The following is a 23,913-nucleotide window of genomic DNA, read 5'->3' as shown; positions in this document are numbered from 1 at the left end:
ACGGCCGTTGCGGCGGAGTCGGTCACCTCAAGGCTATTGGTAGCGAAATCTAGAATGTCATATGCTTGTTTGCTCATTCAAGAAGTTTACCACCTCGAGGTTATCATTTGCTTCCGCTAACAGTATTACTGTGACCTCTACTGCAGTATGCCTCCAGCCTCGGCCAAACATGCGCTTACACTTCTGCAACTAGTTAACCCCGTCCGTACCGTCCATCCCTCTTCCCACCTTCCACACCCACTCTCACTCACTCAAGGTACTGAGGCGCATGTTCCCTTAAGAAGTCGTCCTAACTCTCCTTTTCATTCCTCACAACCTCCTGTCTCAACCACTCTCCCCACACGCCCAAATCATCAGCAACATCCAACACCTTAGCCAGCCTCTTTACTTTGTGTGACTGCTCCGAACTCTGCTCCACATCAGAGACGTCTTTGACAACGTTCTGTTCGGTAACGACTAATTCGCCATTGGGATGGATATCGATTGCCACTGCAAGGGGCGCGTGATATATTTCCTTATCGCCGAGGTTAGCCAGTAGCTCATCGACAGCGTCTGCGCCATCCCCAGCAGAAGGATGAGGAATATGCAGCGTGAAGCGAGGAGCAGGCGGCGTGTAACTTAGATTAACGTCGAGTTGAATAGGTGGCAGGTCACCACCCTGCGCCACTACTTCCACCTCCTTCTTCAATGGTGTTCGTGGCGGCGTAATCTGCTGGCCTAGCCTGTGTGTTGGAATACTCTTCTCCGGTTCCTTGTAGAAACAATCTCTGAGCAGACTTGTAGCATGAGCATACTGTCTCAGCACCGGCAGGATTTCGACAAGCTGTTTCGGGTGGCTAAACGGCAAGCTCTCCAACATACGACTATACTCCAGTTTCGGAATATACAAACTCATATCATGTTGTCTGTCCTGCTCCTTGCCCTCTCCGTCTATTACCAAAACCGTCCTCGAGCTGCGTATCTCGTGTGTGCGATCGCCCGTGGTGCCAGACATACCCGGGTCAAGCTCGCCAGGCCTCAGCGCCAGCCCAGCGAACGTCGTAGGACGGAAATCGTCGGTGCGCGGCTCGATACCAACGAGCTGGTAGAGTTGCATGTGTACGGCGAAGGGCACGACGAGTGGGGGGTTGAACTTTGCGACGAATCGGACGTTGGGGAGGCGGCCAGCTGCGGAGTCGAGGTTCATTGCGTCGTCGGCGGTCTGCTCGGGAGGTTCGAGGTAGGTTGGTTTCGGGTCGAGCCAGTCTATCGACGACGACGTGTTCATGAGCATGTTGTCGAGAGAGATGTTGGCGTCATTGGCCGTGTCAGCAGACTTGTCGATGCGGTCGCTGATCCAGTCGTCGGATATGCGGATGGGCGTGTAGAGGGTCGAGGGTGAGGATTCGCACTCGATGGTTAGGGAATACATCTTATTTCGGCTCTTGTCGGCGTCTTCTGGGTATGAGGCAGACTCTACGGGCGGGTCTATTTGCGCTCGCCCATCCATCCAGTATTCGAGGCTCAAACCCAGACACGATCCGCCGTTAAGCCTGGGCCGTCCACTCTTCTTGCAGAGAACCTCGCGCTCAGCCTTGTGTGTCCTGAATCGTTCATCCGGCGTTCTGTTCGCGAGCTCCGTCTTCTTTTCATGTTCAAAGAGCTTCTGGAGGCTTGTATAGACACCCGCAATGGCATTGTAACAGCTAACTCCTCCGTTCTGCGGCGAGCCCAGCTTATCGAGGGTAAGCAGTTTCTCCAAGCTCTCTGAGAAACGTTCGAGCGTGACGTTCAGTTTACTCTGACCTGGCAGGGGTTTCAAGCTACGCACAAGGATCGCAGAACCCGCCGCGCCAAAGTTGAGGTCGGGTCTTGATTCGTCCAGACCAGTCTGGAGATTGACGCTCGCGATCTCGTCATTCTTGAAGGTCACGTCGCATAGTGCTTCGTCGCCGATCAAGAGACTCCAGGTGCCTGCCTCATCCATGTGCTTCTCGCACGGTATGCCCATCCGCTTGCATAGCGCCAGCAGACCCTCTTCGCTGACGCGCCCGGGCTTCTTGCCGATCAAGTCTATGATTGCGCGTAGTCGGCGACTTCTCTCTGCCTCATCGGCGCGTCCCATGGCGCTTGCGCTCATGCCTAAGCTGGACATGCCTAGCCCGCTCATGGTGATGCCCATGCCTACTCCTCCCATGCCCGAGCTGGCCACGTCGTTGAGCATATTAAGCACCGCGGGCGAATCGTACGACATCATGTTGACATTTCCGGAGGGAGGGACGCTGCGCGGGGCGGGGGAGGAGAAGGCATGGAGGTTTTTCGAGGGCGTTTCTTTGTCTTTGGGCGTTGGGGTAGCCATGGTGGGTATCGCAGCTGGTCGGTGAATGCGTTGCAATATTGTGTGGAATACTATTTATACACTAAGGAGCCATACAGGCTCGGGTTAGTCGTGGATGTTGAGCTACCATGTTCGCGTATGTGGAGCTAGAAGGGTGGAGCAAGGGTTCATTTGGTAGAGGTAAAGCGCGATGGTTGGCCTTGGCGTCGCAAGCAAGTTGGGACGTCAGCACGCATCTTTGGAAATCCATGATATCGAATAACTGGGTTTGTCTATGTTGATGAAGCGCGCATGTCTTCACAGGGGGTATCATATCGCCATTGCACCAGTTGAACCAAAACGCCCAAATCCAAATCCATCTCTCCTCACATAACCTCCATCAATCCAACTCAACGACCCCATCCTCACCCCCAATCTCGATAATCCTGCCCTTCGCCCTCGCCCTAGTAGCAGCCACAGCAGGCCTGCCCCCAGTTGTTGTCTTCTTCCTCGTCGTTGGCACACCATCGTCATGGTTATACTCAATAGCGCGTACACGTTTCTTGGGCCGCTGTTGCTGTGCTTCCTCTTCTTCCCTTTTTCGCTCCGCCGCTTCAATCTCCCAGCGCTTCCTTATCTCATCTTCGGTCTTGTTTTCCATCGTGTGGAAGGACGCGTGGTGGCCGCAGCCGTCGCATTCATAACTCGACGATGACTGTAAACATGACCATTAGCCTTGCATGTACTACACAGCCCTGGTATCTTCCGCGCTCGAGCCTGGTGAATATTAGGCGTTGAAACCTTGGGTTGTATATTGGACTGTAGGAATTTGCTGACGGTGGTTTGCCATGCTGTTCGTCTGAAGTGCTTGGCTCCATGCTCGACCACAGTATTGTACTACACCCGTAAGGGTATGAGATAGGAAAAGACTCACCTTGAGCGGATGTAGCATGAACCTCAAACATGGGCATTTCGCCGCGAGGAGAGAAGGCTTGTGATTACATTGTCCACGGGGAGGGATATAGTTCATTTGTGTCCAGACATTCGGTGCGTTGGCCATGTTGTTCGCCATCATCGTATTATCCTTGGTTGAGATGCGGCGTCAGGAGCGATGCGTCGCGCGACAACGTGTTAGGCGTAGAAACAGATAGCAAGCGAAGCTTTGGTCACCAGCGACCAGTGTTGATCAAAACGCAAGACTCGACTCCATCACATAGTGTTTCTGGCATGGATGAGTTGTCGAGGTGCGCGCGCGCAAACGCCAAAATGTCTCGAATCCACGTGCTGCGTTGTACGGTAACCGGATTTGGAAAACCCCGCTCCGCAAACCTCTGTCGACACCCCTGCGGTACACGTCATGGTCGCTCAGCTTGCGCCACATAAAAGATTTGTACATATTTCAAGTCGTATCATTAACATCAATCGTGCAGATTTGAAAGCCTGAAATGTGGTTGTACAATACAAACACGAAATAGGGATTCCATGGTTTAGGCACACTGTCTGCATCTCAATCGGTCCGACAGCGTATGCTTGATTTGGAATTGCCCCCTCCACTTCCAAGTAAAGTGTCAAAAGCCGACCCAAAACTGCCAAATCACCAGATGAAACCTGCGTAAGCGGAAAGCTTCCCTCTATCCGTCATGCGTCGGTGGGATGCCGTCGGTGTGGAGAAGGGAGTTGGGCCACGGCGCTAGGCTAGTAGGAACCTTGTCCAGTAGGATACCGTAGGGCGCTTCGTGTACAAGTAGGCGATCGCATACAGCGGGGTAGAGACTTCGAGTATAAAGCCCGAGGCATACAACATTCCAACACGACACTTGCATCTTGTAACCCTCACAACCCAAACAAGTCCAGTAACTACTCTTTCAACCCCAAGCCAATACGTCGAAATGCCTTCCGGAGGATGCTTTTGCGGTAACGTGCGATACGAGGTGCAGGGCGAGAGTGGAGGCAACGTGCGTTCGTAATACCTGTCCTACCGTGCCATTGCTGACACAGATGTAGATTCTCTGCCATTGTCTTGACTGTCGCAAAATCACCGGCTCTGCTTACTCGACCAACGCCGTCTACTCGGAAGATGGCTTCAAGGTCACCAAGGGAACGCCAAAGCAACACACGGTCAAGGGCGACAGTGGAAACGAGGTTACTTCCAACTTCTGGTATGTAGATTCGCTATCGTAGAGCGACGTCCTGACCTCTTTGCAGCGGCGATTGTGGCTCGACCATGTGGCGCCAGGGCGATACCTTTGCCGGTAAACGCATCATCAAGGTATGCTCCCAAGTCTTCTCCTCAGACCTTTCCTAACAGGCAATTAGGTGGGAACCCTAGACGAGACCAGCATCCTCGACAACCTCAAGACAAACGCGGAGTTGTATGTAGACCACAGGCCGAAGTGGGTCGGCGCACAAGAGGGTGCGGCGCAGAAATCGAGCATGTAGGCGGTGAAGTGCTCGTGAGCAAGGGACGACAGGCGGGACTAGGGTTTATCGTAATATGACTTGAGCCGCTCAGCATCAAACATCTACTCAGAGTCTGAACTCTCCGGTTCCTTCAAGCGTTCCCTCATCATCTGTCACTGTGTCAGCGCTGAGCCATGCGCGCGTACGATATGCATGCCCATACCTGGTTCAGCCGGGCTTTGAGCTCGTTAATACGCGTTTCCTTGACTAAAATGTGCTCCTCGTCGAGCTCCTCGATAATGTATTCGTTGTTGTTCTTGCTATCGATGTCGACCAGCATGGCTTTGATGGAAGCGTCGCACTTGACGAGCGTACCTGGATACTTTAGCAGAGTGAAGCCGGACACGAAGCACGAAACGTACCTCTGATGGCTTTGACCATGTTGGAGTCTGGGGTAGGATGTCTGTGGGGTGCAGGTGGGCTGAGTACAAGTAGAAGGTTGGACAACAAGGTGCGACTGACGCGATTGCTTGGCGAGCTCGCTCCGTAAGCACGCTAGATTCCGGTGCCTCCGCTGTAAGCTTCAACACATGAACGCGTTGGTACTTTAACACATCAACGCTCTCTGTCTGCCTTGAACAGACCAACTTATGCGCGGCTCTTTCCCAACGACTGTGATCATCTAGAATGTCTATAAAGGTTTCATCGCAGGCCTCACGCCTCTCCCCGATTAGGGTTCAGCCATGACGTATTTTGAAGATAGCGGATGCCTTCAGATACATCTCAGTAGACGCAATCTGGAAGCAAACAGCTCCTTCTTGTTTACTCTTCAGGCTACCTGAACGAGTGTGGATGTTGCGGTCAATACAGGCATTGCACCCGTAAACAGTCCGCTCCCCTTCAACCACCTCGCACATGCCTAATCACCACCTTCATCCTGCGAACGAGTCTCTTTCCAAAGAACTCGTACAAATGTCTCGCTTTTCCGACTAGATACCCACACTAAATTCGCTGTAGCTCCATCACTAGCAAACAATGACTCCCTATGTACCACCAACCGTCCCCCGCGACGAAGACGACGACGACTTCCACAATAAGCAAGGCCTAGACGTTACAGCATTCAAAAATTACTTCCTCCTACTTGCGTTACTGGTCGTCCTTCTCGCTCTGGTATTCTGGCTCATACATCGACGCAAAGTCCGAAAGCGACGGAGCAGACAGCATGCACTGGCGAGAGATGTGGAGGCATGGTCCAGCACTCGAAGACCCATACATGGGAGATACAGAACTGACAACTCTGTCTACCTCCTTTGCCAAATGGAGCGGCTGAACGAACATGGAGAAGCGCCACCGCCCTATCAGCCAAAGATTGAAGCGACGACAATGCATGTCACGATACCTCTTCGGACTCTTGCGATGGATAAGAGTGATCGATTACAGCTACCAAAATACTGCGATACAGAATACATGTCCTTAACCCCCAGCATGAAACAGGAAGCTGCGCACCCCAAAGAAGAGCGTGGTGCAAAGGCATAAGGAGGAGGGGGTTTGAGCTTGACACTACAGTTGACAACAGGAAAGGAACACCTAGATATGGATCAGTACCTTTGTCAATCATTATGAATACTACCATCGATACCACACTCGTATTTCTTCTTCTTGACCCTCCTTGCGTCTCCAACATAATTTGTAGTTTCTATGTCAGCGACTACACCAACTACCCTAGGCACATGTACATGGTGTAGCGTCGAAGATCCGGTTCTCGGCTCCCATCAGGTACATGATGCAAGCCACATCCGTAGGACCGATTAGGTGCGCAGCAAAACGTCACAACAGGTTATTCAGCGACATGTCAGCTTATGCATCGTGCCTTTCCTTTTTCGGTAACGCTTGCAGTAACCAATATGACGTCATGCACACAAACGATGGACAGACAACACACAAATCTTATGAGGTGGTTGGTAATAGACTACATGACAGATTTGCATCGCAAACGACAAATCCTTCCTTTTGCACCTCGCTAGTTGCAAAGAAGTAAACGCACAAAACTCGCGTTTCGTGTGGCTGCTGCGAGTGAAGTTCGACCGAGCTAGCGATCTCTCTCGGCCCCGAATCTCGCTTCCGGATCCATCACCGTGGGTTACGTTGTTAAGCAAACGCCAATGGTACCGTAACCAACATGACTCGGCTCAGCGATATTGACATATCAAGATGCGTACGTGATTTGAGATTCATGCTAAACATAGCAAAATTTGCTCCATCCGTCCATCAATCTTCTTACCCCGATCGCCGCTACTACTGCATCGGCCGCTCACTTTGCTCACATGAACAAGCCCATTTCTTGGAGGAGGAGCTTAGCCACTGCTTTTCTATACACACTTTGTTAAGATCTAGTATTTATTGTCGATCTGTGGGCCCCGCGGCGTGCTAGCGACCGATATACCTACATGCAGGCTTTCATTTTCTTTCTTTTTCCATCGCAATATCGAGAAAGAGTAAGGAATGTGTAATCAGCTTTGCCCACCAAGTTAAGAAAGCTCGGGAGGCGAGGGTGAGGTCAAAGAAGGAAAGACAGGGTTGGTTGGTCAGCTACTGGTAATGAGAGAGAGAAGGAAGAGAGTTAGTGCTGGGATGTTATGATTACATGCTGATTATATTCGCGTAGTATGAGAGGGTTGATGTGTAGTTGCAACGGGTCCTCTTTGGTGGGGTTGGAAGTAGAGCTTGAGACTGTTGGTGTGCTTCGTATATGGTATAAGACGAAGATGGAGGAACTTTCAAGGGCAAGATATCAGCCTTAAGTCTAGCAACGACCATCAACACGATATCCCATATCGCAGTGTCTCCTTCCTCACTGCCTCAACGTTCTATAGCAGTGTACATATCGCTCTTCGCTTTGATAGCTAGTCACATTGCAGTCATGTCTACCTCTGGCGCCCTTTTGATCGGTCAGTCGAACACCTACTTTCACGTTCATTCCATTTACTCCATCATGCTTCCAACTTCATAACTATCTACTAACACAACTAACACAACTAACCAGTCTGCTGCACCGAATCCACCACCTCCCCCCTCCTTTCCCCATCGCGCCACTTCAACACAACAAACCCAAGCACGACTATCCTCAAAATTGATGGTGGCCGTGTGGCGGAACAGGCTATTAGCAGTATTTACTATGCTGACCAGGCGACGCCGTTGGGTATGATTGTTGTGATGGGACATGCTGGTATGTCTATCGCTTTTCCTTCATCACCCTTCTTTTCCCCGGTGCGCATGTGTAGTGCGTTACAAGACGGAAGTAGAATATAGGAATACAAGGCATGTGAATATGAACGTAGATGTTATGCATTCCAGGCTGATAAGTCGACCAAAAAGGCTGTACATTGGCATCAGGAAACGCCGAAAGTACTATCAGAACTAGTGTCCAAGCACTGAAAACGAGTCCGTACATACGCAAGGGAATCCCTATCATAGGTTATGTGATAGACCTATATACGCAGACTCCGGGCGGAGCAAGCACAGAGGCGAGGTTAAGGGAGGTTAGGTATGTATTTGTTTTCTTCATTTTCGCGGCCACTGAATTGTATGGCGAGTAAACAAAACAAGATCGTATAGCTGACGAGCGTCAAGCATGTCGAATTCCTCTGCTTCAGCACCATCAGCTTCGGGTTCAGCCCAGCAACACACGTCGAACCACGCAGAAAATCTCGGTCCGTTTTGGAGTTGAAAAACGGGTATGATTTCTGTCTCGTTCACTTTTTCCATTCCTCTCTTCCTCTCTCTGGGCATCAACGGGCTGCAAGAACTATCCTTACAGCCTTTTGTTCTTGCCGAGTATTCATCAACATAACTAGCATCGTTGAAAGAGAGAAGACCGAGAGATTAAGATGTATATCTGGAACAACGTGTACTATAGATGTATGTTGTCTCCTTACAAGGGCTTCATATACCTTGATGTGAGGATCATTTTGACTTCAAGACCATCACGTACGCACTCTTTTACGTTCATGTTCCACTGTCAACCCTCACTTACTTAAAGAAGAGACCTCCACCTCCCTCACCTACCTGGAAGAAGATGATAGAGGTAGTGAGCGATGTGAATTCTGTTCCCAACATGCGCGCCCTCTTAGAGAAGATGTATTTTTTTCATGATCAAAACACATAATTCATTACAAGTAATTATAGGCGGGTCAACTTATGTAAAATCATCCAGAAGAACCTGACCGAAGCTTGACTCTCCGCACATCTCTACGAACACAACTCCAACTCAAATCCAAGTAAGTAAATCCAAATCCAAAACCCGGGTATCCAAGAAGGTAGCAAAAATAACCATCATCCCCTCTTTATCTCCCTCCCCCACTCTCCCTTTCTCTCAAATCCCCTCCATCAAGGCAAATCCCCATATGTCTTCCCCCTGTCCTTGTTCCTACTCCAAAACCTCTTCTTCTTCTCCGGCACCACCTCCTCCTTCTTCGGCCTCATCAGCTCCTCTGGTGGACCTGAGTTCTTCAAGAAATCCGCCAAATCGCTCGTAGCAGTCCTCGAACCTCCACCACCTCTAATATCACCGGCGACAGCAGGGGCTCTGGCTTGTAGTCTCGGTTTAGCAGCAGTATGAGACGAGGAGATGGAGCCGAACGCAGGTGTCGCACCAGATGACAGACTCGGATTACTGCTCGCAGTTTTATTCGCATTCGCCCTTGCCCTCGCAGCAGCAATCGTTTCCTCGCTAAGCAAAAACGGTTGGGGTTTACTGTTGGCAGCACCGCCTCCACTGGGGGGATCCATGTCGTTTAGGAAATCCATTAGACTCTCTTGTCGTTGTGGGTTTGCTGGTTGACGACTTGGCAGTACGTTTTGTTGTTGTTGGTGTTGATGTAGTTGTTGGTGAGTACCAGTAGGCGTAGGAAGCGCAGTGAGTTGGTCTCCGTCTTCGTCTTCGTCTTCGTCCTCATCATCATCCTCTTCGTCAGACAGGTCAATGGCATAGGGGTCCTTGACACGTCGTCGCGTCCGTGTTATGTGCGGCTCTGCATTTGTATCTGAACCGCCGGCCAAGCTACCCGTGAGTTGTTGAGGCGCGTTGGAGTAAGCTGGTTGGACGACGCTGGGACTTGGAATGAGCCCAGTCCGTGAATTGATTGTTTGGGTGCTATCCTTTGATTCGAGCGTCGAGGCTGCAGAGCCATACGCTGACTCGACGTTGCCATGTCCACCTAGCATCGTCTCGAACTGATCTGAATCAACGGTTGTGCGGAAGGGCGCGACGTTTCGCGGTATCCTAGGCTGACCGTGATTCGCGTCTGGTGGACCTTGACGGATGAAATCGATCAGGTCGCCGTTACCGGTGCTCAAACCTGCTGGGCTGCGGGGCTCCATGTTCGGGCGCGCGCGCGTAGCTGACCCGTTGGCGCTACCAGACTGCCTCGAAATAGACATCTTGCGTCCGAGAGAAGAAGTCGACTGGTTGCCCGACTTTTGGCCATTTCCGCTGATGTTGACAAAGGGTTGCACAGGCTTCTCTTGTCCGGGGGAAGGACCAGTCGACCGAATAAAGTCAGCAAAGTCACGTATAGACTCAGACTCGATCTTAGGATCCCTTGCTAGTGGTCTGGTGACCACCTTGCGACTAGGTGAGGGCTTGTGCTGGGCGGTGGTAGGCCCCTTTGCTCTAGGTGCTGTGGTGTTGGGCAGGTTTGCAGTCCCGAAGGATTTGTCTTCGGCGTTGGCGCGGGGATACACAGTTACAGACGATGCGGACGGCCTGCGTGGTTCCGCGTTGTTCAAAACGGGTGACTCCTATCGAACTGTTTAGTATATGTAGAAACAACAAGACAAAGGCGACTTACATCAGCATCTCGCACGCTTTGAGGAGTCAACGTGAACTTTACCGTATCCTGCCCCTTGACCAGAGAGTCGAACTCGCGAGCACGATCTTCCTCAGACATACGACCACTCAGACCACTGGCACTCAGACCATGCGAACGGTGGCTGGCACCCGAATCTCTTCCGCTTGATGTGACGGGATAAGCACCCTGTCTGCGAAGAGAAGAAGAGGTCGATGCACCACGCTTCAGCGAAGAGTTATCCGAAGAAGACTTGTCGACCGGACGCGTTGGATCGTCCACGGACATGCGCTTCGGTCGTCGCTCCGGGGTATCAGTCGCAGAGGTAGGGCTACGCCTGGGGCTGTCCAAGGTACGCACGCTACGGCTCGTGTGAACAGAAGGAGTCTTCCCTCGATGCTGTGTAGTGTTGCTCTCAACTTCCTGCAGCGCTGGCAGTTGTGACGATCCACGCGACATTGAACGAGGCGCGTCTTGTCTCCTGGGTGCGCTGGTGGGACCATCGACAAAGTCCCCGCCAGTGAAGGACCTTCTGTTGGCTTCTTTACGTGCCACAGAACGCTCTGGTACTGTAGGTCTTCCGTCAGGCGAAGGAGTATTACGATACGTAAGCGGCGTCGGTGTGAAGTTTCGAGGCGGCACTTCTACGTATCCTCCACTACCTGGCCTCCTGCTTCTTTCATGAGGCGAATCTCCCGGAGAAGAAGACGCTGACCGTATAACATTGTCTGAAGTTCGCGCAATGCCAATAACTCGGTGCTGTTCTGGCTCCTCGTCGGATACATCGTCGTCGAGGTAGGATCGTCCTTCAGAGCTGATAGGGGCTTTGGGTGTTGCTAAGGGTGTTTGTACGGGTGATTTGAGGCTCGAGCTGCGGGTTGAAAAGGTACGCACCAGTCCAGGAGGGCCGGGTCGTTCGATTGACATCCTCTTGGACCGCATTACCTGTGGCTCGTTGGTGGCCTCCTCAGCTTGGCTCTCCTTGGTCTGTGAGGGTCCAACGGCGCTCCTCCGGAAGCCCATACCAGTAGCCGCTGCAAAGGCCACCATCGAGGCATCTGGCTCAGGCGACTCTCCCTCCGAGTCGTGTTGCTGGGAAGCATTGTCTTGTGATGTGGCTTCCTCTATTTCCTGTGATGTCGTCTCGCCTGTTTCCTGTGAGGAGGCTCCTTGTTCAGTAGAGTGCGTAGACTCTCCATCGGTGAAGTGCGTGGGCGCAGTGAAGAGTGGCGCCGGACGCAGAGGCATTGACATGGGACGGGCCCTGGTGCTCTTATTGGAATATTCTGCAGGAGACAGCACAATGACACTGGATGGTCGCTGAGGTCGCTGCACAGGTGTCTGCGTGCCCGAGCGCTCGACCTCGTCTTCATATGTCTGCGCTAGCCCGGGGACCTCGATCTCGTTGACGTCGTTGTCGCCTATCGGGAGGGGTATATTGGCGGCAATCTCGGTCTCGGTAGGGGGGTGCTCGGGTAGAGTCTCATGCTCGCTGTGCAGGGTGTTGATGGTCTCGCGACTGGCTTTGCGGTGGTGTAGGCTCGAGTAGCTTGAGGCGGCATAGACGCCTCGGCCGGGTGAGGTGGGCGATATGGGGGATCGCACGCGTTTCCTCCACGTTCTCCAGAGCCTACCCAGGGCCGAGTTGAGGGCAATCTTCTCCACGTCGGGCTCTTCAATGATTAGACGCTCAATGGGCTGTTGTTCGGTGTCGTCGGTTTGTTGCGCCAGCTTCTTCATCCTCGCGGCCATGCGCGCAAAGGCGGCCGAGCCCGCGACAAGCAGCGACTGCTCAGCAACGTACTCAATGACCGAGGTGAGGAAGATGGCAGACGCCCACGCGACGAGACCAGCCTCTTCGTCTTCGTCTTCGTCCATGCTGAGGCCGCGCTCCTGCTGGACATAACGCTCCTCGTCTTCGTCCTCGAGCTCGCCCAGGCGCGTGTAGACCATGATGCGCAGGCGGGTGCGCTTCCATACCTTCTCCACGTCCCACCTGTCTACAGCCTTGGCATGCTCCGTGGAGAGCTCCTCGTCGTCCTCCCCTGCCAACAGCCCCTGGAGTTCTTCATCCGCTGCCTCGATGGCATCGCGGGCCAGTCGCGGCTTAAGCACATCGGACACGGCAGGTCGAATGGCAGCCAGAGACGGTGATCGCGCAGATGAGAGGAATGCGAACAGCAGGTGATCGAGGAAAGCATTGAGGAGGGCCAATGCCTGTTCGGAAAAGATGGCATTTTGCAGCTCGTCCGTATCGGCGTCGTGGTCGCGCAACTGGGCGTTGTGATGGTCGGTGACTGTCTGCGAGGCCACGGATGCAGCTATGTAGGCAGGTGCGGGCCGCACTGTCGTGGGCATCTGGAAGGTGACGGAGCTCGCAAGAGAGGGAGTCTTGTCGCTGCTGAAGCTGTGGCTCCTGCTGGAGCGCGACGACGCCATACCGGCCGTCTCAGACAGGGCGTGTCTATGCATGGCGCAGGAGAGCGTCTACAGCATGTGCGTCGACAAATATCGATGCCAGAAGTAGATGAGTTGCCGTGGGTAATATGGCACCCTGGATGGCTTTTGCACTGTTGACCCTGTCCGCAGCTGATGCGGAACTAATAAAAAGTAAAGCGGCACGCTAACGAGTGACTGCGATATCATCAATACTACAAGCAGAAGGATGTCATCGATACTACCACGCAGAAAGAGAAGCAGACAAGAGCACAGGGAAGAGGGAGAGATTGGGCCACCAAGAGTATCAGACGAGAATCGGGGTTGTTACGGCTTGTGAGAGGCACCCCAGCGGCGATCTTTGGATTCTAGTCCTGCAATGTTGCCCTGGACTAGCTACACTCGTCATGTGGAGACGCGTTCGCTCCCCGACGACTACAGCACTTGGCCTAGTCATCACCTCCAACTTCTTCGAGATGCAAACAAACTTTCAGCTAAAGCGGCACTTGCAACTGAATGTCTTGCCGCTACATCGTGTCTACTAGAGTTGCTGTCTGCATGCATAGTAGGTGGTGCTTGTGTGGAGTCGTCGCACCATCAAACCGAGACGTTGTTCCGCACAAAATCTCCGCCGCCTGCAGCTATCCTGACCAACGCCCACCCTGGCTCCCGACTCACATTCTCGTGCTTTGGAGAAAAGCCATCGTGGTGTTTTCGGCCTGAGTGCGTCACACAAGACACCATTGCGACAGCCATACAATAGTGTTAATTTCCGAACCATCCGTCCCAGCTGGGTGGTTCTCGACGACTTGGCGCATATCGCTAATCTCAGGGGCTGTCCGCTTTTTGTTATGAAAGAGTCAGTACGATGAACAGTTCTCTGCATGTCAAGCTGGTCTAGAAGCATAGCTATGATCAAAGTGCAGTGGTCGTTGGAGACAGTTGTAGACATGTTGCAAACATATGCTGGTACCTAGGTATCTGGTCTGCGCCACTGCCGCTATGATGGCTGTGGCTGCATCATTACTTGACACACTTTCCATCAACACAAATACACTGCGCCACAGTCACATCTTAGTTTTGCTGCGCGCTGAGTGATGCTCAGCTCAGTGCTTAGTAGTTAGCCTACTCTAGGCTAAGCCCTCATGTTATTGGAGTCAAACCAACATGCTGCGATCTCCACAGAGGCAAGAGCGTCGTGGTTGCTGTTACCTCATCGCAGCCTCCCATTGGCTGTATGCTGTAGCCCAAGCTTCATCCCCTCATCTTTCCCCGACTTCACAACATGACCACATACAGTTGAATTCTCTTCATTGAAGATGTTTGCGTCCTGCTCTCCGGCCTCCTTCGCGTCGCATATGCTTCCCGACCATCGATGTTATGCGTTTCAGCCAGATGACGGCGGTTGAGATGGCGACAAAACCAACCGCAGTCTTCTGTGCCAGTATTGCACGACAGGTGCCTGTATTCAATCGAAAAGAAAAAAAGATTCAAGCGTCGTTTCGTATCTGGTACACTGGACACTACACTTCTTCCATCTCTTGCTTCAACCTCTTCTCCATCCTCTCCCGTAGGATCGCCCCAATATTGGCGAACGGCCGCCATGTCAGTCCACTTGCCAGGCGATACCTACAGTTGGAACAAGGCCTACTGCTGTTGATCGACCCGAAATTCTCAGCATATGAACATGCCACAGCATGTCCGTTGACGAATTGAGACCGGCAACATGGCTCGCCTACAAAACGGTCACGACCCCAATGGCAACAGGGCCGGTGGTAGACGTGTTCGATATGACACATGTGTCGCTCTCTGGTTATCATACCTCTGAGCGAGTGAGGTGTAGTATCGTTAGAGTTGCTGACATGAGTTGTTGGATGGACACTGACCTGTTGCAGATATGGTCATGTTACCGCAGTGTGCAAACACGCAAACACTACATTTTTTCCCTTCATTGTGCAGAGGCGACGGCACAATGCCGCTGAATCATTCAGTCGCAGTCCAATGTGTCTCTAAGATGTTTGGTGCTCCGCAACTGGCAGTTCACCGTTGTATTGTTGACATTCCTTCTGATTGGCCAGCGGATGTCGACACAGTGGACCACGAATCACCGACAACCACCTCTTCGGCGGGTTTAATGTCCTTGAAGCGGTGATACGACCAAGCAGATTGAGCAGTCGCTTGACGTGGTGATGACCTGTTAGTGATGATGACTAACGCGAGTTCAGTGCGCAACGGCCATAGCATCATCGCCCTCGTCGCTCCAGCCCCAACGTCTACCCCAGATTTTCCATGGCCATGCTACTGGCGCCAACTCCGGGGGCCTTAGCTTCCCGGAGGTCGGCCGTTGCCAAAATCTTCCCCCGTTTCGTTCCGAGCGCTTCGTCCAGCGTAGCCTGTCTCTGCTGCAGGTACACCCGTTGTTGCCACCCCACCACAAACATATTGCGCTGCAGGTCATCAGTCGTCCCGGACCGCACCAGAAGGGACGTGCAGGCACTTTGCTTCTGTGCGCATGCCGGGTATCGCAGCCCACACAGGCCAGTGTCGTATAGCACATGGCACCGCCCACCGATGACCGTATTCGAAAGAACAGGATGATGTCGCACGTAGTCGGATGGCTGACTTGGACCTCTCAGAGCTCAACTGGATCTGTGGTCGGGGACGATTAGTTATTCTCGATGGTGTTGGGTTTCCGGTCGGTGTAGGCCGCACGTGTCAGCACTGTCCAGCGCCGATACTCGACTGACTGATGGACGGGCTGGCTGGCCTGGTGTGAACCATGCAGATGAGGCTCCTGGATCAGCAGCGAGCTATTATCTGGGGAAGTACAAGCATTCTCGACCACGCTCCAGCATACGAGCGGGCCTCCAGCCTTGCCTAAAGCGGGGATGACACCGCCACATGCACGGTACCTGATCTTCACATGCAACGTTAGGTCCAAACTACGCTGTGATGTTGTCTTGCACAGACTTTGCACTTTTGTACTTTTAAACTATAGCAATCGTGAAGAAACTGTGTTGTCCGGCAAACATGACACAAAGGGCTCCATGGCCGCCGGCGTTACTCGATAGGCTAACGTAACATGGAAACTCGACTTTCTCCTTATCTTTGGCGGTAGGGGGCGTGCAGTACTAGCGGATCGACGGCTCGCCCGCAACCCCGCTAAGCCCAACGTCGACGCACGATAATGTTGAGCCGACGTCGCAGTGCGGCTTTTTTACCTCTGTCGGGTTGTCTCGAACGTGTTGGATTAATCACAATCGTGGGGTTGGGGAGAGGGATTATCATTTGGTCAACGGCAATTCGTGCAACTTGAATGTACCGCGCGCGCAGTATTGCCGACGGGCAAGGAAACCTGTGGGGTCAACATGGGATTCTCTGTTAGCCGTAGTACGTACCACACAAGTCGTAGACAGAGACTTTTTCCAGCGTCCTTCTGGAACAACGCACGTCCACTGATCCCAGAGAACACGTCGGGCATACCGGGTCGGAAGAGGCATCTCCAAGCCTCGGATGCAGTTAACTTGACTACAAGAAACGGTGCGCGAACGTGTTGAGTGATGCTGCCATGACGAGCGAGGACTAACTGGAACTGCTGCGATTGGCCCGAGCCGGGCTTATCGCCCCCGACGTCAACCCCGGGCAGCGGCGCCCTGCCCAGAACCACGCATGTATGCACTACAGCCAATTTGTATGCGCTACAGCTATGCAGGTGTCGCGAGACTTGTTGCGCTCAGGGTCCCAGGGATTACGCAGCTCGGGTTGGGCATGAAGTACACAATGCATACGAAGGGCAATAGCACAGAATAGTAGCAGTGGAGCGGTGTACGAGCCAGCGCCGAGCGGCATGACCAATTTGGTAGGAATTGGGTAATTGGGTAAATTTAGCTACACTTACAGCGACGCTACCCAGCGTCAAATCGCTCAAACTCGGAACATGCTTGAGGCTGTGCGTCTGTGCTTTGACCCCGTCAGCCAACATCACGATGCGCAACAGAGGACAGCGTGGGCCATTTGCAAAGCCTTTTGGCAATGGGCCACGCAAGATTGGGCAGACGACGTGTCTAGACAAGCGGTAACATGGCGCGGTTTAGCGGCAAAACGTTGGAGATTGCAGAGTGGGACATGGAGCATGCTGGGATGCGGCGTAAAGTCGCGCGTTTAGAGAAGGTTGATTGCTTCTTCATCCCACGGAAACAGTTCGGCGACGCCTCTTGGCTACGGCCAGCCTAATTATTATCTGAGCACGGCTAGCCCCGCCACAGGCCGAGACAGTCAGGTCAATCCAGCGAACATTTACCTTATAACTGAACCCCCAGGCCCGCTATCCTTATCTGCTTGTCCATTCAAACTCCCCACTTCACCTCGAAACCCCTCCTTCGACCTTTATAATCTCTACATTACCTTGTCCACTGTCGACAATCCACAGTAGTTGTTTCTTCCTCTCCTCACCAAACAAACCACCACACATACACACGCAGTCATGGCGAACTCAACAATTGTCTCCAATGCTGCCAACGTAAGTTTGAACCTGCTCGCGTGTCACGTCTAAACACATGCTAATACGCCATTTCAGCTCAAGAAGTACCTTGACCTGCCCCAAAAGGGCGCAGTCATGGCCGAGTACGTCTGGATAGATGGTTCCAACGGCGTCCGCTCCAAATCAAAGGTGAGCATCTTGCAGCTTTCCGATCCCTCGACCCGATCCCTTGCGGCATCCACTGCGGCACTTACACTCACGCTACGGCCGCAAATCAGTCCTAGTCTGCGACTTGAGGTTTTTCTAGCCTCGAGAAACAACTGGCTGCGATGCGCCTGTGCGATACACAATCTGGAGAGGCCACAGGGCTACTGGTGTCGCGAGCGTGGTGGTGCTGCGTGTGTGACGCACGTAGCGCCAATCGCTCCTTCTGCCGGAAGTTTTGGCGTTCCTTATCTTTATCGCGCAACCCCACCACCACCAGCCACAGCCACAACTGGGCGGGTGGGCGGAAGGGACCTGCATGGGCCTGTGACGTCGTTACCCATCCCGTTTTACCCGAGGCACAGCTTGGCTGCGATGCATGGCATGACTTACTGACATCAACCCGCAGACTCTCAAGAAGAAGGTCGAGAGCCTCGACGATCTCCCAGAATGGAACTTTGACGGTTCATCGACGGGTCAGGCGCCCGGCGACAACTCCGATGTCTACCTCCGCCCCGTCGCATACTACCCCGACCCCTTCCGTCTGGGTGACAACGTCCTCGTCATGTGCGAGACGTACATGTCAGACGGCTCGCCCAACGCCTACAACTTCCGTCACGACGCCGCCATAATCTTCGAGAAGCACAAGGAGCACGGCTTCTGGTTCGGTCTGGAGCAGGAGTACACACTTCTCGACGAGTTCGGCTGGCCATACGGCTGGCCTAAGAACGGCTTCCCTGCCCCGCAAGGTCCTTACTACTGCGGTGTTGGTACCGGCAAGGTCTTCTGCCGTGACATTGTCGAGGCCCACTACAAGGCCTGCATGTACGCCGAGATTGCCATCTCCGGCACCAACGCCGAGGTCATGCCCGCCCAGTGGGAATACCAAGTCGGTCCCTGCGACGACATCTCGCTCGGTGACCAGCTCTGGATGTCGCGTTTCCTGCTCCACCGCGTCGCCGAGGAGTTTGGTGCCAAGGTTACCTTTGCGCCCAAGCCCATTCCCGGTGACTGGAACGGCGCCGGTCTGCACACCAACGTCTCGACCAACGAGACGCGTGGTGAGAACGGCATGAAGGCCATCGAGGATGCCATGGAGAAGCTGTCTACCCGCCAAGCCGAGCACATGGCCGTCTACGGTTCAGACAACCAGCTCCGTATGACCGGCAAGCACGAGACTGCGTCGTACGACAAGTTCACCTGGGGCGTCGCCAACCGTGGTTCCTCAGTCCGTATCCCCCGTGCCGTCGCAGCAGAGGGCAAGGGCTACTTCGAGGACCGCCGCCCGGCCTCCAACGGCGACCCATACCAGATCACCGGCATAATCGCCGAGACCATGTACGGCAAGGTCGAGGGCGCCGATGTCGCTAGGTTTGCGAAGAAGGCCGAGACTGTCGAGACCGAGATGGTCATTGACATCCACAAGCCATAGACGTGGTCTTTCTTTGCCTCTTTCTTCATACCCCTTTGCGCGCTTAGACTATTTGTTTGATGATGATGCTGCCGTCGATACTACCAGTGGTAGACTTCTGGCGATGATGGGCAAGAAATGGTTCGGATTTATAGCAATACTTCCTCGCGGTAATAGCTTGAGCAATGAACTTTTATCCTGTTATTTTGTGTACTCAAATGGTGTCTTGATGTGCATAGTTTTGTGATAGTTTGTCTCCTGACCTGAATAGGGACGGTGGATGGTGGAGGTCTCTTTTCTAAAGGAGTATGGGTTGGCAATGGAATCTGAGGCAAGATCAGGTACGGAGCGGTAGATCTACAAACCGTACATCAGATGTCCAGATCGTCCGGTAATCACGAAAGCTAGGTGAAGTGCAGCATAGGCATTCAGCACTCAATTAGCTCACATACTCCGCACTCCTCATTGGTGTCTGCATCTTCTTCATTACGCAGTCTTGGGGACTCGCTGTCTCTCCACCAATCCGCTACTAGACATTTTCAATCATCATCTATTCACAATCACGTCGGATTCATCGGAACGAGCCACCACTCTGTTGACGCGCTTTGAAAGATGAAGATACAGCGAATTCATGTGCGTCGAATATCTGGAGAGCTACTCTCCATTTAAAGCGCAGATGAATCATATACCGAGGTCTTTTCGCGCAAAAGACCGGGTGTAGCTGTGTGGGACTTATTAAGGCATGAGCAGGAAAGATTTTGACCAGTGCTAACGTCTCAGAAACCACCTTGACGTCTTTTGTTTCGATCCAGTGAAGATGAAGTGTTCTGCTTTCGTTTTCGGCGCTCTCGCAACGCTTGCGGCTTCACAAACGGCAGCCCCGTATACTGACGTAAAGTCGGGCATTACGTTCAACACCCTTCAGCACAGTAGCGGCATGTTCTTTGGTCTTGCACTTCCAGCCAACGCCACGGGAAACAGTGACTTCATCGCAACGATTGGTGGCAAAGGCTTAGGATGGAGCGGTGTATCCCTTGGGGGCGGCATGCTCAATAAGCTTTTGATCGTCGCCTGGCCAAATGCCCAAGCTGTAGTAAGCAGCTTCAGAAAAACTGCGTACGTCTGCATTGTTCAGCGACTTGATCTACTGAGCTTTTCTTTTTGCTAAACACCAGCAGTCAATATGGCTCTCCAGCCGTCGCAACCGCATCCTTTACGCAGACGCCGATAGCGAATGGCACATATGTCAACAGCACGCACTGGACGTACACATTCCTTTGCTCAAAGTGCATCCAGACGGATGGCACGACGTTCAAGTTTACAGATACGGCACCGAGTCTTGGCTTTGCGCTGAATCCGACTGCGCCAGCCCAGAAGACGAACCCAGCATCTAGCGTATCCAAGCACACTGCGCAGGGGCAAGCAGTGTTCGATCTAAGCAAAGCTAAGAGCGACCAGTTCGAGATTTGGAAGGCTTACGCTGTACCCAGACTTGTTGCGACCTTTTCGAGCTAGGTAGCGAGATGGCTAAATGAATCGGGATATGGCGGGGAGGCAGGACGGGTGAAGGCTTGATGCCGGAGTCATTGTTTTAGAGCGCCGACAGTATGTAGTATACAAACGGATTAAGCTTTCTTTCTAAACTTGTCTCATCAAGTCGTTTTATGTTATCTTACTGTGATTCGGTCTAGGATTCGTGGTTTACCGCCTCGTGCCTGATTATCCTTCCCGTCTTTAGCCTAATTGCAGGTAAAACACTACATGGAGCCGACCCTGCATATGGTAGTCTGGAAGCTCCTTGTCAGAAATCTTGGCACGGCATTCAGGAATCGTTGCTGCACATATTCCCTCGGAGGGGGTTGAAATAACACGTCTAGTTGTACAGTTTTTGGCAACTAGATACAGAACTAGGAACGCTTGGGAGTGATCTAGATGAGAGAAAGTTATTCGAGGGATCGTTGCAGTTTACACATGTCACAACACAAAACGTTTTTGTCATCAAGGAAAGTATATTATCGTATTCTACACTATGATCTAAAATCACCTACTCCTTCCGAACCCAAACAAGCTTCCGAATCCCCCAAACGAAGGTACGCGGACTGCAGAGAATCCGAATGGGTTGAGGACATTGAAAGCATTTCGCGCTTTGATCAGATCGGCAGCCTTTTCCGCAACAGCATACATGGTGGCTTGCAAGTGCGTCGCGGGAATCAAAGGAATGATACTCGCATCCACGATGCTAAGGCCCTTGACCCCGTACACAGCGAGGTCGCTACTAACGCAGCCACCGTAAGACTCGGGCATCATCGCGCAGCTACCAGACATGTGAGCGAAAGAAGCCTGAAGGGCCTTTTGCTGAACAAGGTCATTGATGATCTCGTCGTCGGTTTGTGCCTGTATTCCTGGTGTGAGTTCGACGGGAGAGAACTTCTTGAGCTCGGGATTCGCCCAGTGCTTGCGCGTCCAGCGCACCATTTCGACCATGATCTGGCGGTCGACGGGGTTCTGGAGCGAGTTGAACTGCACAATGGGGTTGCCATACTTGTTTCTTGCATCGATTGTGACGGTGCCGCGGGAGAGTGGACGTTGTAGAGAGCTGATTGCAAGACCGAAGGGGACCATGGGGAACTCGCCCACGGCTGCGTCAGTGCTAGCGTGCAGACCGGCAATGATATCGCGTTGCTTAGTGAAACCGCGCAGGAGAGACGAATCGTCATATACAGAAGGAAGATAGTTGCGGACGTTCTGTGACTTGACACTCTGCACAATGTCGTTCCATTTATCGGACACAGTCTGTAAACTCAAAAAGGCCAAGCTGCTACCGTGAGCTTGAGTGAGGGGCCCGCTCCTGTTATTGTCGTACTCGGACCACACAGTAGCGTTGTATGTTGGGTCTGACCCGCTGTAGATGTTTGGGAAGGCGAGATTTTGAAGATCGAAAATCATGTTGGCGTTGGGGTGGTCTTGCATGTTTGCGCCGACGGCGGGCATGTCTTTCTTTACGTTTACACCGGCAGCTCTGAGAACGTTTCTTGGACCTATGCCGCTGAGTTGAAGTAGCTGGGGTGTGAAAATGGAGCCGGCGGCCATTACGACCTCGCGTTTTGCGTAGACTTGCTTGACCGAGCCGTCCGTTCGCGATCGGTATTGAACGCCGTTAGCCGTGTACCCCGTAAATAGTCCTTTGTTGAATAGAATCTCGTTGACGGTCTTTCCAGTAACGAGAAAGAGGTTTCTACGGGTCTTGACAGGGTCGTAATATTCGTTCTTCGCATGAGACCGCGTTTGCGTCTTGGGACGCAAAGCAGTGGGTATCCAGTAAGCGCCCACTGCATTTCCAGAAGCATGTTCCTTTGGCAAAGGTACACCTTCCCGCTTATATGCTGCCCAAATGGTTTTCGTGTCTTGGTACTCGAAGTTGGGGAACGATGCTTGGATCGGACCGTTGGTACCATAGTAGGACGCGTCGTATGTAGTACCAAACTCTTTGATATTGGATGCGGTTGGTGGCGTAAACGTGGTCGATTTCTTGAAGTAGTATAACAGACTGTTGAAGTTCCAGCCACTATTACCAAGTTGCTCCCAGGCATTATAGTCAGCAGCGGATGCTCGGTCAAATGCCATACCGTTGACCACTGACCCACCGCCAACGACGTTGCCTACCCAGACAGGATGTGTGCCGCCTGTGTTAGCATCGTATGCCGACGTAATGTCGTACATAAGATTCGCATTGACACTGTTGGCGAAGCTAGGTACTTGGGTGGTCACATCGTCGACAACAAACCCGTTTTCGATAACAAGAACAGTGCCTGAGGAGGTTAGATAGTGAATCGAACCCTTAAGTTCAATACTCACGGCTCGAATCCTCGCTCAGACGATTGGCCACTGTCAAGCCAGTTAACCCGCCACCAACGACAATGTAATCAAAAGACTGCCCTCCAACATCTATTTCGCCGTTGTTGCTACCTGGAGCTGATGGATCCAATATGCGTGGCACAAAAGATGCAAGGTAGAAGATGCCCGAAAGAAGGAAAGACATATTAGAAATTATGGACAGAACGAGTGTATGAGCACCAAATGAATGGCGCAAGGGTGAGGGTCCGAGGAGGGTGACGAAATCTAAGACTAAGGATCGTCGAAGGTTTATACCATGGCTGACTCGGTGCTCAGGTAGTTCGCAATTGGGCCACCCCTGAGTACGCGAAGCTACGGAAGCCTTCTCGCTTGCGAACAGGCGGATTTCGGTAAAGCAGAGCAGCTCAATACTATCTGCTGGGCATCGTGTGAGTGCATAGCCTTGTGAGGCAATCGGTCCCCAAAGTTAGCAGACCCTGCGGTGCTCGATATAGCGTGTCACCCGGTTGCTTGGATCGATTTCGCGCGGTTAGAACGAGATCCACAAACCTTGCTGGAAAGCATATACCAGTAGTCGATCAAAAATGGCAAGAGCTATGATCCTGTCATGGTGGACGCTTATCGACTGCCTCGGAGCTGCAGACATCGATATCAGGGAAGCGCAACTGTTGTGGCGTCGACTATCAGCTCCCGTCTGCAGGAACCACGTGCATTCATCGCATGACGCACGCCACACGACCGTGAAGATGAGGAAGTTTTCCCTGCATGGTGCAGTCCTTTGTCGCGTAGGTTATGTAGTAGAGGGGGCGAGACCGACGGCGTCGTGATGGCAAGGCAACCACGGGAATGCAGGGGCCACGGCTGTCAAGCTGCAATAGCCATGCTTCGGTGAAAATCTCCAACGTCGTCACCTTCCTCTCGCGCTCCTGTGGGTCCCTGTTAGATCAATTATTTGACTTTAGTGTACGAGTGTTTAAGTTTACAG

The 23,913-nt window shown here is 52.6% G+C and overlaps 8 protein-coding genes across 8 annotated transcripts; 4 read left to right on the top strand and 4 right to left on the bottom strand.

The window, feature by feature from the left end:
• Window positions 1-289: 289 nt before the first annotated feature.
• ALTATR162_LOCUS5110 (uncharacterized protein) lies at window positions 290-2,338 on the bottom strand (the record flags this gene model as incomplete). The annotated part of the gene is made up of 1 exon (XM_043312727.1): window positions 290-2,338. The coding sequence occupies one exon, from the start codon at window positions 2,336-2,338 to the stop codon at window positions 290-292; it is 2,049 nt and encodes a 682-aa protein (XP_043168662.1).
• Window positions 2,339-2,696: 358 nt separating this feature from the next.
• ALTATR162_LOCUS5109 (uncharacterized protein) lies at window positions 2,697-2,957 on the bottom strand (the record flags this gene model as incomplete). The annotated part of the gene is made up of 1 exon (XM_043312726.1): window positions 2,697-2,957. One exon carries the CDS (start codon window positions 2,955-2,957, stop codon window positions 2,697-2,699), a length of 261 nt encoding a protein of 86 aa, XP_043168661.1.
• Window positions 2,958-4,185: 1,228 nt separating this feature from the next.
• Window positions 4,186-4,735, top strand: ALTATR162_LOCUS5108 (uncharacterized protein; the record flags this gene model as incomplete). Its single annotated transcript, XM_043312725.1, has 4 exons — window positions 4,186-4,251; window positions 4,301-4,455; window positions 4,502-4,565; window positions 4,613-4,735. 4 exons carry the CDS (start codon window positions 4,186-4,188, stop codon window positions 4,733-4,735), a joined length of 408 nt encoding a protein of 135 aa, XP_043168660.1.
• Window positions 4,736-4,818: 83 nt separating this feature from the next.
• On the bottom strand, window positions 4,819-5,137 carry ALTATR162_LOCUS5107 (uncharacterized protein; the record flags this gene model as incomplete). The annotated part of the gene is made up of 3 exons (XM_043312724.1): window positions 4,819-4,866; window positions 4,920-5,071; window positions 5,119-5,137. The coding sequence occupies 3 exons, from the start codon at window positions 5,135-5,137 to the stop codon at window positions 4,819-4,821; spliced, it is 219 nt and encodes a 72-aa protein (XP_043168659.1).
• A 3,945-nt stretch (window positions 5,138-9,082) lies between these two features.
• ALTATR162_LOCUS5106 (uncharacterized protein) lies at window positions 9,083-12,981 on the bottom strand (the record flags this gene model as incomplete). Its single annotated transcript, XM_043312723.1, has 3 exons — window positions 9,083-10,495; window positions 10,546-11,378; window positions 11,433-12,981. 3 exons carry the CDS (start codon window positions 12,979-12,981, stop codon window positions 9,083-9,085), a joined length of 3,795 nt encoding a protein of 1,264 aa, XP_043168658.1.
• Window positions 12,982-14,735: 1,754 nt separating this feature from the next.
• ALTATR162_LOCUS5105 (uncharacterized protein) lies at window positions 14,736-15,130 on the top strand (the record flags this gene model as incomplete). The annotated part of the gene is made up of 2 exons (XM_043312722.1): window positions 14,736-14,820; window positions 14,874-15,130. The coding sequence occupies 2 exons, from the start codon at window positions 14,736-14,738 to the stop codon at window positions 15,128-15,130; spliced, it is 342 nt and encodes a 113-aa protein (XP_043168657.1).
• Window positions 15,131-17,461: 2,331 nt separating this feature from the next.
• ALTATR162_LOCUS5104 (uncharacterized protein) lies at window positions 17,462-19,094 on the top strand (the record flags this gene model as incomplete). The annotated part of the gene is made up of 3 exons (XM_043312721.1): window positions 17,462-17,497; window positions 17,555-17,647; window positions 18,072-19,094. The coding sequence occupies 3 exons, from the start codon at window positions 17,462-17,464 to the stop codon at window positions 19,092-19,094; spliced, it is 1,152 nt and encodes a 383-aa protein (XP_043168656.1).
• A 796-nt stretch (window positions 19,095-19,890) lies between these two features.
• Window positions 19,891-20,588, top strand: ALTATR162_LOCUS5103 (uncharacterized protein; the record flags this gene model as incomplete). Its single annotated transcript, XM_043312720.1, has 2 exons — window positions 19,891-20,189; window positions 20,252-20,588. 2 exons carry the CDS (start codon window positions 19,891-19,893, stop codon window positions 20,586-20,588), a joined length of 636 nt encoding a protein of 211 aa, XP_043168655.1.
• Between the last annotated feature and the right edge of the window lie 3,325 nt (window positions 20,589-23,913).

The sequence above is a fragment of the Alternaria atra genome, assembly GCF_907166805.1.
Source record: "Alternaria atra isolate CS162 genome assembly, contig: 25, whole genome shotgun sequence".
NCBI classification, from domain to species: domain Eukaryota; kingdom Fungi; phylum Ascomycota; class Dothideomycetes; order Pleosporales; family Pleosporaceae; genus Alternaria; species Alternaria atra.
Note: the sequence above shows the minus strand (reverse complement) of the source record. Positions and strands in the feature narration are given on the sequence as shown.